The following is a 16,145-nucleotide window of genomic DNA, read 5'->3' as shown; positions in this document are numbered from 1 at the left end:
GCCAGGCTTGCTAGATGGGGGGCAGGCAGGGAAAGAGCTAGGCAGTCAAGATGGCGGCGGGAGAGGACCCAAGGTGGGGGCTTCACTGCTGTCTGCTTTGGTGAGGCCTCCTCCCTAGCTCCTCACTGCCCCTTCTTTCCCTGTCCCCAGGAACAGAGACTCTCAGCCCTCGGCACTTAGCGCCGAGGCCCTCCAAGTGGTCTCCGGACTGGCTGGGTTCAGTGGAGCTGTAGGCTTATAGTTTTTGAGGGCTTTAATAAAACGATGCCCAGGATCCATTATTTAAGTCCCAGTAGTGCCAGCTTGACTGCCTGGCCACCTGTGACATGGCCTGAAGTACTACTTCCCAGCTCAGGACTTGCTACCCCTACAGAGATGTTTTCTGGGACCATTCCAAGACCTATCTTCAGTTTCCGTGACTGCAGATGACCCAGGGGCCAAACAAATGTTCAGTGAGTCCTGCTGTGCTCCTACCTGAAGAGTAGGTAGTGTGACCCTAGCAGACTGCCTGGGCCATGGGATGGGTGGGGGCTCAGTCTGTTTGCCTTTGGTCATCATTACCTCCCAGGCTGGAGAGGGCTCTTCCTCCTTCTGTGCCCCATGGTCACGTGGCTCGGACTAGTCCTCCGAGATGCATCAGTAGGTCAGGGGAAGGAGGCCTGGAAATGGCCCGTAAAAAGCTTGGGCCCCCTGTAAACACAGAGCAAGGGCCTTTGAAAGCCCAAAGCACTTTTATGTGCTAGTTAAAGGGCCTTCCTGTTGTGTCGCCAGGATTTACGGGGAGGTGGGGGGGGGATAGGGGGCGGTGAGGCCAAGTGCAGCCTTCATCCACTGAAACACTGATTTCCAGAACAGAGGGGAGGAAGGGAGGGCCCTAGAACTTCTTGGCCATCACATACTCCACTTCAAGCAGGGACTGGATGCCTTGAGATCCTGAACTAGCCTGTAACACACCCCCATCCCCCCATAGGGGCAGTGATGCTGACCAAGGCAACGGGATGAATCCAGGTCAGTGTCATCCACAGCCAAGGGGAAGGAGGCCCAGGACACTTGGCAGAGCTTACAGGGTAGAGTCAGAGGTGCTCAGACCTACACAGAACTAAGACAATGCTTCACAAGAGACTGATCCAAGGCCTTTGCCCACACTCGGTGTCGAATGCCAGCATCAAGGCATTCCTGGGAGCATCTGCTCCATCACAATTCATGAGTAGGAGACTGTCAGCTTGCCTTCCTATAACATCTGATAGGAATGTGATATTTGTGAATTTAAACCTAAAACAAAAGCCTCACACAATCAACAAACTACTCCCTCTTGGAACAGTGAGACACACAATCTGATCTCTTTTTCTCTCGGGTTTAGGTGGGCTCAGCATTCGGGGACTGGGAAAAGAGTCCCTCCCTGACTTGTGTGAAAGGAGAAAGATGCTGGTCCTTGCTCTCCACAGCTCTTTGCTCACACACTTAAGGACCCGTTGAAGCATCAATTCATGACCCAGATCCTAGGTGCCTGTGTATAGGACTGAAAGAAGAAGTTGTCATTTGTTGGTACTCTGGAGTTCAGCTTCAAGCTAGTGATTTCCCGATCTGTTCACTTCCACCTTCTTGCCTCCTTGGGTGTGAGACACTCTTCACCTCACTTAGCAGGTGGCAGCAGCATCACACTGTGCCTTTGTCCCTGAGGCCTGGCTGGTCTATCATACTCCTCATCCCTCTGCTTGCTCTGTCTGCTTCCGGACTCATTTCATCCTCTGTCCACCCTTCCAGGGAAGCAGCAACCGTAGCCACACTCAGGACCTGGGGTCGTCAGCTCTGTACTCAGGGAGAAGGATTTCTATATTGACCTCACTGTGATCCCTGTCCCCAGTAACCTGGCCATGAGGCCTCAGGCCTCTGGCATTCTTCCCTGATGCTGTTGTTCTCCCTCGCTCCTCTGTGACCCTATTGAGTTTCCTCAGGTCTGGCCAACCAAACATTGCCATATGGGGGAGAGTTACATTTCCTGTATATGTGTCAAAATATCTGAGCGGATGTGAAATAGATCAGACATGTATAAAAATAAACTTTTACAGGGTGACTGACTACTCCCCTCCAGGGGGAACCAGTGATTCACTTTTCATCTGGGGCCCAGAAACTTGGCTAGGGTCTTAGGGACCACTCTCCCCCAGTGGCTCCCTATGGCCCTCCTGCCTCACTTTTTTGGGCTCAGGGCCAGTTCTCTTGATGGCATTCTCTCCAGAGTCCCCAGTTATGGAGACCCCTCCCCAATAGGCTGGCAATTAGCAAGACACCTTCCTGGGCCCCCAATCTCTTGCTCTTTCAGCTTCCCTTTTCTTCTAACAACATGTGATACTATAACTCAGGGTCTCCGTCTCTGCTACAGTCGGACCACCCCATCCCTTCTTCATATAATCAGAACATATGGTGAACACATATTAGACATCCTCTACCTATTGTGTAAGTGAGTCCTTCTGTACAAAAGGGCAGGGCCTCTTTATTGGGGCTTCTCTGCCTATATTCACTACAAAGTCTTCTCCAAGTCATCTGCTTCTCAAGGTTTTATGCGGTTGGGTCATCTTGTCTATCTCCCTGCTCCTGGCTAATTCAGCATCTGCGTGGGCTAACCAAAGCTGATTCTCTCTTTGTTGTTAGTTGGCAGCACTCATCATGCTTAGCCCCCCTATCAGAAATGTCTCCACAGATAGAGCCCTGAATCCTGTACTCACTCCACATGTTCTTGCAGGGGGATGGGGAGAGGGGGTCAAGTGGAAAGCACACATTGTAGTCTGAGACAGCTCAGGATATTCTGTGACCTGGAACAGCCAATCCCGGGGATTTCTACCCCTCATGGGCCACTGGCTCCTGTCAGGCCAAGAACCTAGCCTTGTTATGACTTTGATCTTGACCCAGCAAGGAGCAGGAGAGTCTCAGGGCTGGAAACACCATGTTCAGCATCCAAGCTCAGCCAAGATCCAGAGGCCAGGGGCTCATTTCTATTTCCCCATAGGCATCCAGCCTGGAGAGACACCCCGCTTTCTCACTGGGCACAGACTGGCAGGAAAGGAACTCAGGGCTGCCTTGACTCTCCCACTCAGCTTGCTAACCCCAGGGTCATTGTTGCAGATGCTCCCTTCTCAACTGAGCCTGACATCTGATAGCCAGCTGCCATCCTGCCAGGTAGCCAATGAACCCTGAGTCTTCAGCCTCAGTTTAGCCAGGCCCTCCCATTCCCTGGCCACCTACCTACTGCCAGCCTCTTTTGAGCAGCTTGTGTCTAGACCAGCTGCAAATTCTGGAGATGGACTCAAGCTCTCAGTTGCTGCATCTTCGATTCTGGAAGGGAAGGGAAGGTGGGAAGACACCACTCTAGTTCTATGGACATCTTCTTTTTCCTTGATTCTACTATATCACATCTTATCAAAGCTGCAGGATAGAGAATTCCTGCCACTCAGGCCGATGGCATGGTCTTCAAAGGAACAGTCACCTTGGAGATAGGGAAGCATTTGTCCAACCCATTCAGGTTCCACACTCTTCCATGGAGCCTTGTGCTGACTGGACGCTTAGCCAGGATGCTCTTGTTGCCGTCCCAAGGCCCTCCCAAACAAAGACCTCTGATATGCCCACCCTACACCCTTTGTGTCAGTAGTTCCTTCCTCTTTCTAGAAGGAGTTCAGGCACAGAAGTGGCAGGCTTATATGTCCCCCAAAAGGATGTACCTGACTGACCTCTTCCTGGCCCAGAATCCTGTTCCGTGTGGGTCCTTATGTCTATATCACAAGCATGACTGACAAGGGCTGGACAGAGGAATAACCAGCAGTCTGTGAGAGGTGGGAGCTCATGTCAGGATAAGGCTCTGTACCCGAGATTCAGTCCTGAATGCCAGGTTTCACAGCAGCTTGGCCGTGCTGGCCAAGGAGCTGGCCAGGGAGGTCACCAGTGACATCTAGTGGCCACAGCTAGCTGTCACAAGGTGGGAGTTGTGTTTGGTTTTGAGACCAGGCTATCAGGCTCCTCCAGCTGACTGCAGACAGGCCTCTAACTTCTCCAGGGCTCTGGGATGGCAGCATGGGACAGGACTCGGGTTGTTAGGTATGGGAATGGAGGTCTGGACAGACACCAGGGCTGCTGATTGCTAACAAGAGCTTGTCTTACCCCTTTCGTCTTCCACCTGGGCTCCTCTGGGCTCTTGGAGTCGCATAAATTCTGCCATTTCTGCTTGCTCAGAGTCCCCTAAAGAGCTGCCTGTCTTATTCAGAGCTCGGCTTGTGGAGTGTGGAGCAGCCTCGAGAGACCTCTCCTACAGAAGACAGCACAGGGGCCGGGCTGTGGCGGCGCACGCCTTTAATCCCAGCACTTGGGAGGCAGAGCCAGGCGGATCTCTGTGAGTTCGAGGCCAGCCTGGGCTACAGAGTGAGTTCCAGGACAGGCACAAAGCTACACAGAGAAACCCTGTCTCAACCCCCCCCCTCCAAAAAAAAAAAGACAGCAGCACAGGGTAGGCCTGAGAGTGGACATTGTCACAGGGTTGAGGACTTGCTGTTAGTAACATGGGGCTCTCCAGGGCCTTATGGGGGATGAGCACGGTGCTTGAGACTTGCTTCTGAGCGGCAAGGCTCCCTGAGGTGGAGGCGGCAGGGAGTGCCTGGAACCAAAGACTGTAGGCTCTAAGCCCCCCCTGGGATAAACAGTTTTCCGGATGGATCCCACTTTCCCTGACAACCTTTCCCATGAACTCTTTCCGCTCTTAAGGAGAGGGGAAGAGGATGGAGTTCTCAGAGGAGCAGCCTGCCATGAACTTCACATGAACTTCTTCCCGCCCCTGCAGCTCCCCTTCTTTTCTCTCTTAGCCCCCTCCCTGGTGGTGCTCCCTGGCCCACTCTGTGGCTCTCCCCTTGCTAAGTACTTCCCCTTCTGACTTTCTTATGCCTGCCTTCTTCCTTCCTACTTCGGGCTGTTTCTAGGTCTTCTTGCTTTGAGTCCGGTTGCCGCCCAATCCTTGGCACTCCCTACAAAGTCAGACTGACATCCTTCAAGTCCGATGACAGCACGCTGTTGGGGGTCGGGTGGACGGAGGTCATAACTTACCTCCCCGATAAGCCTTCTTCCAGCATCAGAGAGGAGGCAGCAGAGAGTTCCCTGCACTCTGCAGTGTAGCGGACCTTCTGTTGGAGCACCAACCGGCTCCCAAGTAAAGACAAGGAGACTTAACATTGGTTATGAGTGCTCAACCTTATCTTAGACTTGACCCACTAGATCTTAAAACTTAAATTAACTTGTTTCTCTTCGTCTACATTTTGTCTCAGAGCTTTTTATCTTTCTTTCATTCTGTATGTTCTACTCCGTGTCTGGCTGGCTGGTGGGTGTCTGCCTGGCTAGCTGACCCAGGCACCTCCCTCTCTTTCTCCCTTCTTCTCTTCTCTTCTCTCTCTTGTGCTCTCATTTTCTCTCCTCCTATTTATTCTCTGCCCGCCAGCCCTGCCTATCCCTCTACTCCCTAGCTATTGGCCGTCCAGCTTTTTATTAGACCAATCAGGTGCCTTAGTCAGACAAAGCAACACATCTTTACATAGTTAAACAAATGCAGCATAAACAAACGTAACACATCTTTGCCTAGTTAAAGTAATATTCCACAACACTGCAGGCCCCTCAGCTGTCAATGAACTCACCTCATCTTCCCCTCCGAGCTAGGCCAGTCTGCAGAAGACTGCCTTGCCCACCCGCCTGTACAGACAGGACTATGTGAGGAGTCACTGTGAGCAGATTTCCAGGTGTAGTGGGCTCTTTCCTCCCTGTCACAGAACAACAATAGGAACTCCCATTTCCATCTGTAAATTGAATCCTGTGTTTAATATCTCTGTGGGTCAGATGCTGTGGGTTCACATAGCAACTTCAGAAGGATGCTGGACATTGATTATCCTCCTATTGTCTAGAGGTGAGACCAACCCAGCTAAAGGCAGGCCCCAGGGCAGCGGGTGGACAACAGATCCCATTTTGTGATCTCTTTGCACCACGGTTCAGTTAGCCCACCCAGGAGCACTAGAAGATCCCAGAAACCTGAATGCTCAGACATCTTCACCCTTCTCATCTTCTCCTTAGACATAGCACTCGGACATCCCAATGACGCTAATGCCTTTTGCAGTATTTTTAAGAGAAAGCTGAACATTCTCTGCACACACTGATTCCTTTCCCAAGTCACAAACCCACTCATTCCAGACGATCTTCCCTTCTAACAATCATTGATTGCATGCTTTGACTATACAATTTTATTTGCTCATGTTGACTGCATAATTAAGACAAGCAATTGCATGGTGGTGGGGAGCTTGGAATATTTCCTGACTCCAAATAGAAGCCCAGTGTCCAGACAGGTGCTTCTTGTGTCCTCTTTGGGGAGGCAGTAGAGACTCCAGGGGAGAGTGGCCATTTCTCTTAGCATGTATGGATATCACTAATTCAATTTGTTACTGTCCTCGTGGCCCCCGCAGTCTCGGTCATAGGTGTAACTACCTGTACATAGTCACTAGCTTTGGAGAACTGTGTTAGGGCTTTCATGTGCTTCGTTTTGGGGAGCCCAACTCCAGAGGCCATCTCTAGAGATGCCTCATGGCTGGGGCAGCTCAAGCCTGGATACACGGTTTTCAAGGGGAGGCTGGGGGCAGACGGTTGACATCATCTTCCTCCTGGATGCTCCCCACTCTCTCCAGAAGCCCTGCAGTTAGGGCAGACTACAAGTTAGTCCCCTCCCTGCCTTTCCTTCCTCTGTGCCCTGTAAAGACCACTTAGACCTCACCTTCCAGGAAGCCTTTGTGGGTTAGTTAGTACTGCTTGGGCGTCACCCATAGGATGCTCCAATCCTGTCTATCCAGTGGTTTGTCCACCAGGGGGTCCTCCTCTCAAGGGATTCTTAAATGGCCCTTCGGTAGCTGTGCTCATCCCTCCTTTCATCTGCATGGATGCCCGCATCTCCACCCCAGAGCCCGCAGCCCCTCCCACACTGTGTGCACACTTGCAAATTCAGACTTCCTTCACACTCTCCCGGGGAACTGGCTATTTACATAAGTATTATAGAAGAGCCTCTGGTAAAGCCTGATATCACTTTCTGTTTTATTTTCTATATAATTTTGGATTTTCCTCTTTCTAGGGGAATAGGCAGGGTGAAGAAGAGGCTACAGGTAAGTTTATGTCTTTTCACAGCCTATGTATGTACTTGGGTCCTGTATGACTCTGCATGGCTCAGCATGTCTAAGTTGAATCTCTTCTACCAATAAATATGTGCACAAGGCCATCTGTATATAAAACTTGGTGTACGGGAGGCATCATGATGGGAGAGACGCAGACCCTGCTATTGAAAGTCAGAGGGAGAGATGGGAATGTCCATGCTGGGTATACTAACTAGTGGAGTAATGACTGACTGCACAGAGGGATGGATGTAGGATTCCCTTTGCCCGAGGCTGGGGAAAGCAGAGAAAGCTTCATGGAGGAGGTGATTCTAAGGCAGACACCAAGTTTGCAGGATGAGCTGGTAGAGTTCAAATAGGGAAAGCAAGCAGAGACAAAGGCAGGCTAATGTGGCTGGAGTGAAGGAGGAAAAGTGGAGAGGCTGGAATGCTAAGCTAGAGGCCAGGCCATGAAGACCTCAGGTACCACGCCAGGTGCAGTGGGATGGTCTTTCTGAATGCTGTGAATATGTGTTGCTACCATTGGTTAATAAAGAAGCTGCTGTGGCCTACGGCAAGGCAGAATAGAGCCAGGCGGGGAATCCAAGCAGAGAGACAAAGAGAAGAAAGGCTGAGTGTTGCTGGGGAGTGGGGCAGGGGGGAGCAAGATGTAATGGAACACAGGCAAAACACAGATGAATAGAAATAGGTTGAATTAAGTTGTAAGAGCTAGTTAAGGATAAGCCTGAGCCATAGGCCAAACAGTGTAATTAATATAAGCCTCTGTGTGTTTATTTGGGACCGAAAGGCTACAGGACCAGGTGGGACACAGGAAACCTTCTGGCTACAGTCAGGAAAACTTGTTTTTATTCCAAAAGCAAAAGAATTAAACTTAGAGGACTCACAATAATTTTAGGATCATTCTTTTGGCTGTGTACTGAGTGGATCTAAGGTGGTAGCTGGATTGGGATGACAATGAGTCGGAGCGGTGGCTGTAGGGAGGCAAGAGCCTCAGTCACTGGGGGCAGTGGGATCCAGAGGGGAGGTGAGCTTTGGAGGAATCTTCAGGAAGAGGAGGAGCAACAGGAGTTTCATTGGCTAGGGTTCCCAACTTGGAAGTGCTGGGCCATCCAGGACCAGAATCTGGGTCACCTGCCAAGAGCGAGAACACAGGAGCCGGAGAAGAATGAGCAGAGGTGACAGTCCTGGTACTTACGGGTATTTCTTTCAGCTGCTGTTAGATGACAAGGTTAGAAGACAGGGGTGAAGGTTGAGCAACCGTGGCACAGGGGGTAGGGTCGGGAACTGTGGAAGGGCAGACTCAGGAAGGCTGCGGTGGCTGTCAACATTATCATCCTCTCTAGAGTCAGGGTGATGGAAGGAAAAAGAGTAAGGCAGGGAGGGAGGAGGGGAAAGGTGAGGGAAAGGGAGGACTTGGGTGCTAAGGAGACCCGAGAAAGCCCCTGATGCAGTCAGTACACCCATTAGGGACATCAGTTCTCCTCTAAGCTCACTCGCTTCTCAGCCAAGACAGTGCCATCCTTGCAGGCTAACACGTGACAACCCCTGCGAAGGGTGTGGTGCAAGAAAAGCAACGTGTTGCAGTGAAACTTGCGGAATGCAACACTCAAATGCCCAACAAGCATCCTGCTCCTCATGTGCCTCTGAAGCCCAGAGTCTGCTCAGTGACTGGCATATGGAAGATACTGAGCAGAGGTTGTTTTAGGAGGGAAGGCAAGGCCACCATGAAGACCCAGTCATGTGCCTCTCGCTGTGGGATTAAATGAGCCTGCAATTCCCCTCCCACAGGTAGGAATTATCAAAGCACCTGTAGGTCACGTGGATTAAGTTGAGGCTATGGATATAAGACAGACACCATGAGTGGTCCTGCCCTGTCTTTCAGTGCTAGAATTCCTAGGTCTCTGTGGTCTCTCCTGCTAACACCCGGAAAGTACCCAAGGCATGTGCTGAGAAAACTGGCAGACATGCTGTTGACACGGTGCCTTTCCAGTCCTCTTTCTCTGTTTCAGCTCTCTTTACATTTTCTTTCCTGGTCACCTCCCCACCACCACCACCTCTTCTCCCCTTTTTCCTCACGAAGGAAAGATGCTTTATGACTACAATGTTTCTCTGCTGTCCCTAAAGTTCTGCAATGGAAATGAGCCCTCCCACGGCATTGTGACATCACTGTGCATTAGCTAGTGGCTGTCCGTGTGGGCTGGGCCCTTGCCCTGCTGGGAGCAGTGGCCCTTTCGTGACAGGGTCACCTATAGGGCCCTTTACCTTCAGGGCAACTCTCAGAGCATGGATCCCTCCTGATTTCTCTCTGGCCCAATGTTCCTCACGGTCAAGCTGCTCTTGGGCCGAAGATGCAGCCTGAAGGTATCTGGAAAAGAAAGTGTGGCCACACTGAAGAAGCTGGTTTCCCAACACCTGCAGGTGCCAGAGAAGCAGCAGCACCTGCTGTTCCGTGGCCAGCTCCTGGCTGATGACAAACACCTCTCCGATTACAGCATTGGGCCCAATGCCTCCATCAATGTCATCATGCTGCCTCCAGAGGAGGCAGCCCTGGACCAGGCCCACCAGCCCCAGCCCCTGTGGCTCCAGCTGGGCCAGGTCCTAGGCAAACATTTTGGGCCCAAGGATGCCAAGGCCGTGCTGGGGCTGTTGAGGCAAGAGCACGAGGAGCGCCTGCAGAGGATGAGCTTGGAGGCCCTGGAGCAGTTGGTGGGCCAACTCCTGGCACAGCAGCAGCTTGAAGAGCTGGCAGAGGAAAAGGAGGACCGGGCTGTCGCCTCAGAGCTCCAACAAAACGATGAAGGAGGAGGAGGAGGAAAAGAGGAGAAGGAAGAAGAAGAGGATGAGGAGGAGGCAGATCAGCAAACTGGCCCATCCCACTCTTTTGCTCACTAAACTTCCCCTGGACTGAACCTTCCATGCTCTCAGGCAATTTTTCTCATTACTTTCTCCTGATGGAGATGCATCCATCCCTCTTATTGAACCTGTATATAGTTGGAAGGTATCTGGATCCTTCTATGCCCTCTAGCCTGTAGGTCCCTGTCTGAAGCGCAGAATGATTCTAGCACCATCAATCTCTGCTACAGGAGTTTTGGATGGGCCAAGGGACCCCATAGAGACTGTCAAAGTTCACGGCAGCTCTGGGTGGAAAAGTTTTGCCCAAGCGTGGCTCAGAGAAAGTCTCCATGACTCTAGACAGAGCCTCTCCTCCTTCAGAACAGAAAGACCGTTGAGTCTGTTGTCCCTTCTCATGGCATCCAGACCCCCCAACAGTATAGAGAAGAGGAAGGGCTTGGCAGCTGCCCTTGAACTCTTGATGAGGCCGTCCCTGCTGTCCTGTTTGTCCTTACATGGCTTCAGAGATGGGACAGGAGAGACAGAAGTCAGGGAAAGTGATTGCATGGGCCAGTCCTGGGGCTCACCAAAATTCAGGTGAAGTCCCAGAATGGCAGGAAAGAAGCAGAGCCTTAGGCAGGAAAAAAATGGTCTGCAAGTGACACACTCGTGGCACACTCATGGCACACTCATGGGGCCAGCCTGAGTAGAGCTATGCCCATTGCCACATTCTGACTAATCAAGGTAGTAATGGACTCCTGATACCTGGCTGGCATTGGCCAGTACTCCTTTGGAGGAAACAAAACAAAATAAAACAAAACGGTACCAACCAGGCCCTGTGCCTTCGTGGGGCATATAGCCTAGATTAGAGATGTACCCAGGAAAAGCAAAGAGGTGTTATAACAATATAGCGCAGCCTACACAGGCTCCATGCCCTGCTGCCTCTGCCTTGCAGAATGTGCCAGAGCAGGTCTTTTGTCTACCTGGGGTTAAGAGTGCAGCTCTAGACCAGAGCTGAGGAGCCCAGTACTGTGTGTGTGTGGGGGGGGGGGCAAATTCAGGGTTGCTCACTGAGAACCATGGTCCCCCATTTGCTGCTAAAGTCCCCAAAGTACTGTTCCTGCAGAAGTTTCAGTCCTGGGGGCTGGAGATGGAGACTGTGGAGAGGGCATGGGGAGGTAGATGCTTGGAAAGGAACCGGCAGAAGTCCTGTTTCTCTGGGAAGCACTCTGCCCTTGGTCTATAGGGCCCTTGACTTTCAGCCTAGTCCAACCAACATGTGGACTGGCATCCTTTCCCTGTAGGATGCTGAGGCTTTCCCCCTGTATCATAGTATCCACTCACCTCAAAGACATCAACTCAGGCAAGAGGCGAAGCTGGTAGGTATAGTTGGGAGCGATGTTTTCTAGCAGGGAGCTCCACAGTGGTGGGTGGAAGGGCCTGGGAATCCTCTACTGGGAAAGCTTGTTTGGAAGCATTGTTCTGACATTTCTTGGCTAGAAACAACTTCACTTTGCTGATGGTATCCAGCTCTAGCCTGCCCAGTAAGGCGAGAAGAAAGTCAGGACTACAAGGGTCTGAATGGGCTCTTCTCAGACTCACTGCCCACAGGTGGGGGTGGGGTGGGGTCCAGGCTGCTCCAAAGTTCCTATCCTAGTCCCACTCATTCCTGCTCCATTTGCCGTCTGCTGGGAGGGCTCATGATGGTTCTGTGAATTCATTTGTGCTGGGCCTGTGCCATTTGCCAAAGGGGACAAGCCTATTATCTTTACATTAGGGGAACTAATAGTCCATTTCCCAGGAAACCCTTTGAGCGATAAAAGTAAGTGGGCCGTTTTATTCTTTTTGCTGAGAGAAGCTGGCATGAAGGACAGGCAAAGCCTTTGCTTTCTCTGGCTAGTGTTCGTGGCAGAGAACAAGGTAAGGCAGGCAGCCAGTCTCCTGCTTCTAAGGCAAGCAGTTCAGGGAGGATGTGTCCAGTCCCAAACTGGGAAGAACAAAAGTTGGATCACTCTTCTATCTGCACTGTGTGTCTCCTACTACTGACTCTGTCCTTCCCCAGGGCCCTCCTGCTCTATCCCCTCTCAAAAGCTGAGCACCAGAGAGCATGTGCCAACATGTGAAGCTTGGCAAACAATGTGTTAACTTCCCCGGGGATGGTGTCACTCAGTGCAGTGTCTCTTGTTGTATAGTTATGGGCTTTGTTCCCTGAGAGGGGGTAAAATTTAGAGTCATCAAGGAAAAGCAGGTGCAGATATATTGAAGACACATCACTAATGTGGACCAGGTTCTCAGCAGACACTGAATCTTCCATGTGACTCCTGCTGTATGTGGATAACCCCAGCCCTTGGGTCACCTGCCACAAGGGCGCTTCACTCTACTAGCGGCCAGGGGAAAGACTTTCTGTTCCCTGCTCTGCGTCACCACTTGGGGGGCAGGGATGATAGGAATAGGGAACAAGCTGTTTCTGAACTTCAGCTTTGTGCAGATAGCTCTTTAACTTCTCACGTTAGCTCTCTCTCCTCCACCGTGGAAGGACACACGTTACTGGAGGTAACAGCATCGCTCAAGTAGGGTGTATCTTGTGCCAGCTTTGTGTTCCTGTCCACAGAGAAATTGGACTCCCCATCGTAGCTCCCTCCTGGATCACTTACCTGCAGTCCCAAACCCCTCTGGTCCCTGGCAAAACTATTTCTGATTGAAATAGGAATGGCGTCTTGGCCCACGTGCGATTATTGCACCATCCATTTATTTCATCCCCAAACATTTTTGGGCCCCGCCACAGTTTTGTATCAGCTATGTTAAGACTCCTCAGGCTTGGGCCATCATCTTTTGAATATTAAATGCCTCCCATAGGCTCATGTATTTGAACACTCAATCCCCAGTTGGTGATGCTACTTTGGAAGGTTGTGGGATCTTTAGAAAGTAGAGCCTTAGCCGGGTGGTGGTGGTGGTGGTGGTGGTGGCGGTGGCAGCGGCGGCGACGGCAGCACACGCCTTTAACCCCAGCACTCGGGAGGCAGAGGCAGGCGGATCTCTGTGAGTTCAAGGCCAGCCTAGGCTACAGAGGGAGATCCAGGATAGGTTCCAAAGCTACACAGAGAAATCCTGTCTCAAAAAACCAAAATACACACACACACACACACACACACACACACACAGGAAATAGAGCCTTGCTGGATGAAGTAGGTCATTGAAGGCAGGCAGCCCTTCAGTTTTTATAGTCTGGTCCTACTTCCTGCCTAGTGTGATGAGCTGGCTCATGCTCTTACCACTGTGGGTCACTTACCTGGACTGTATCTTCCTTCTTACATGATGTTTCTCAGGTACGCTGTTACCACAATGAAAAATGTAATGGACCACAGAAAAGTGTTGCCCACCCGCTGGAAGTTCGAGGTCAAGGTACCAAGTCACTGTCTGTGGAGGAGGAGGTGCTCCTCATTGGTGGTACCGTCTAAAATATCCTCACACTGGCTAAGGGCAAATATGCTCCCTCCTAGGTCTTTGCATGTGCATACACATGAGTGTATGAGCCTGTATGTGTGCAGGAGCGTGTGTGTGTGTGTGTGTGTGTGTGTGTGTGTGTGTGTGTGTACATATGTGTGAAGGAATGCATGCATATGTGTGTGCAAGGGTGTTAAGGCCACAGGTTTGTTTTCTGGGGCAGTTTGTCACTGGCCTGAATCAAAGCCAAGTAGACTAGGCTGGATCTACCTGTCAATCTTCCTAATGCTTAGGATGACAAGAGGATGCCACCATACACAGCTTATGTAGGTGCTGGGGATCAAATTCAGGTCCTCATGCTTGTGTGTGTGACAAACGCTTTACTGACTGGACTGTCTCCCCAGGGCTCCTCCCACCTCTTACCTAAGAACAAATTCCAGTCACAAGGGCAAGAGCCCTCATGATTCAGTCACCCGCTGAAAGGCCCACCTCTTACTACTATTGCATCAAAGAGGAAGTTATCCACGCCCTATCAGCCTCCTCTCAAGCTTTGTGCTGGCAGCTTGAGCTGGCAGTAGAGGGGTCCTGGCTCCTGGACAAGAGTGGGGTGCCCCCTGCTGTCCCTTGCTGCAGGGTGAGCAGAGGCTTAAGCGGTTCTCAAACCTCCTAATGCTGTGACCCTTTAACACAGTCCTTCATGTCATGGTGACCCCCAACCATAAACTTATTTCCTTATTACTTCTTAGTTGGAGTTTTGTTAGTTATGCATCATAATGTAGATCCCTGATATACAACCCCCGTGAAAGGGTTGTTCAATCCCCAAAGGGGCTGTGACCCACAGGTTGAGAACTGCTGCCTTAGGGGAAGTCCCCAATATCCTGCTTTGACCTATGATTGTGATGTGGCAGGTAAGACACATTGCTTTTCTCCTAGTTCTATTTTGTTGGTTTTGAGACGGGATCTCACCATTTATTCCAGACTCCTTGGACTCTCAATCTTCCTGCCTCAGCCTCCTGAACACTGAGACTGCAGGCCTATGATTAGGCCTGGAAATTTCTCCCCAGTTCAGAATGGCCAGGCAGACAACCGTCTGTCAGGGTGAGAAGTCTTGCAGATGTGGAAGACGCTTACACTGTTCCAGAGCCCCAAAGATGCCTGATACCTGATTTTAGAAGTAAGCCCCAGCCAGGGCTTTCTGCTTCCACCCCTCATTTGCACCCCATCCCCCACCCCCAGCCTATTTGCTCAGGATTAAATGAGACTTCAGCTGTTTAAAGCTTCCAGCTGTTTTAAACTGGGGAAGAGGGGCATGGATGGAGGAAGTGGAGGGCACGGGCGGGCGAGCTTCCCCAGAAAAGCACCCCAATCCAGTTGAGACGCCTGAGGGGAGGCATGGCAACCCTGCATCGAGATGTGCACCAGATGGGATGGGCAGGCCGGGGGCATCTGCCATCTGTGCTGGGAGAGGTTCCATTAGGGGGTGAGGGCTAGGAGTGGAAGACCACTATTTCCACATCTGGGACTTAGCTTGAACACAAGTTTGCTTTTGCTAAATGAAAACTACCATTGTGGGAAAGGCCATAATAAATGTAAGCCTGTCAGGATGCAGTTCTAAAACTGAGGTTACTCAGCTCTTACTACAGTGGAGAGGCTGTGTGGAGGCACCCATAATCTCTGTCTACTGGTAGCTAACCCTTTGTGTAACCCCTTTCCCTTGAAATGTAACTTGCTCCCAACTAACAAAATCGCAGTGTGGACACACAGTGCTCAGACCAACCAACCCCCAGATAGGTACAACCTGAGAGCCACCAGCTGATAGGGGAAGCCTGGGTGGGCCCGTGCCTGATTTGCTGTTTGCTTTGAGCTTTGGGCAAGTCACTTTGTGTTTCTGAACCAGAGATCCTTTCCCTCACAAAGTGAGCTTGATAGAAGGAGAAGGGGCTGGGCTTGAACTCCAAGTTGCCTTCTTAGGCCAAGTCCTACGTTGACACGGAGTCACAGACATGAGTTGCCGATTCCCCAGCCTGCTGGGAGCTGATGCTTGCGTGGATTACTATGAGGCACTGAGGTCAGGGATGCTCAGGATAGGTTGTTACTAGGTAGCATGGAAATTATAAACACATTAAAAAAAAAAAGAAACGGCACTTAAAAATCACATAAACATGTTTAGGGACACATGCTTAGGAGGACATTATGGTAAGAAGGGAAATTCAGCTAAGGAAAGGTTTGCAGGGGTTTCAGTTCTCATAAAGTGATGCTTTGGTGAAATGGCCCAGTGGGTAAAACGGTACTTACCACCAAGCTTAACAACCCCAGGATCCACAGAGTAGAAAGATAGTACCAACTCCCACACGTCGTCCTCTGGTCTCCACACGTGCACCATGGTACACACATGTGCATACACACACATAGTAAACATTTAAAGTTACTTAGATCAAGTAGTGGGTATATGGGTATGATATGCAATCTCATTGTTTAGTGGCATGACTTACATGCTACTTAGGGTCTCATAGGCTATCTGAAGACATTCACTGGGCGGTGTTCCCATCTGGGAGCTTGGTGGGGGGAGCACTCACTTCCAAACTTACATAGATCGGAGGCAGAATTCTTGCTGTCCTAGAGCCCAGGGGCTTTGGTTTAATAAGATGTTGGGGGAGGCCATCCACAGCTACTCAAAACTGCCTTCTGTCTTCATCA

The 16,145-nt window shown here is 50.9% G+C and overlaps 1 protein-coding gene and 1 long non-coding RNA gene across 2 annotated transcripts; one reads left to right on the top strand and one right to left on the bottom strand.

The window, feature by feature from the left end:
* Window positions 1-7,996: 7,996 nt before the first annotated feature.
* Window positions 7,997-9,280, bottom strand: LOC119088289. Its single transcript, XR_005091913.1, has 2 exons — window positions 8,980-9,280; window positions 7,997-8,303 (listed from the first exon to the last, which is right to left on the bottom strand). It is a non-coding gene; the product is annotated as an uncharacterized LOC119088289 (long non-coding RNA).
* Window positions 9,281-9,345: 65 nt separating this feature from the next.
* Window positions 9,346-10,243, top strand: Ubl4b (ubiquitin like 4B). Its single transcript, XM_028879313.2, is given in 2 exon segments — window positions 9,346-9,994; window positions 9,996-10,243. Coding segments are annotated over 2 exon segments (594 nt in total). The 5' UTR covers window positions 9,346-9,485; the 3' UTR covers window positions 10,081-10,243.
* The last annotated feature ends 5,902 nt before the right edge of the window (window positions 10,244-16,145 follow it).

The sequence above is a fragment of the Peromyscus leucopus genome, chromosome 6 (genome assembly GCF_004664715.2).
Source record: "Peromyscus leucopus breed LL Stock chromosome 6, UCI_PerLeu_2.1, whole genome shotgun sequence".
NCBI classification, from domain to species: Eukaryota; Metazoa; Chordata; class Mammalia; order Rodentia; family Cricetidae; genus Peromyscus; species Peromyscus leucopus.
Note: the sequence above shows the minus strand (reverse complement) of the source record. Positions and strands in the feature narration are given on the sequence as shown.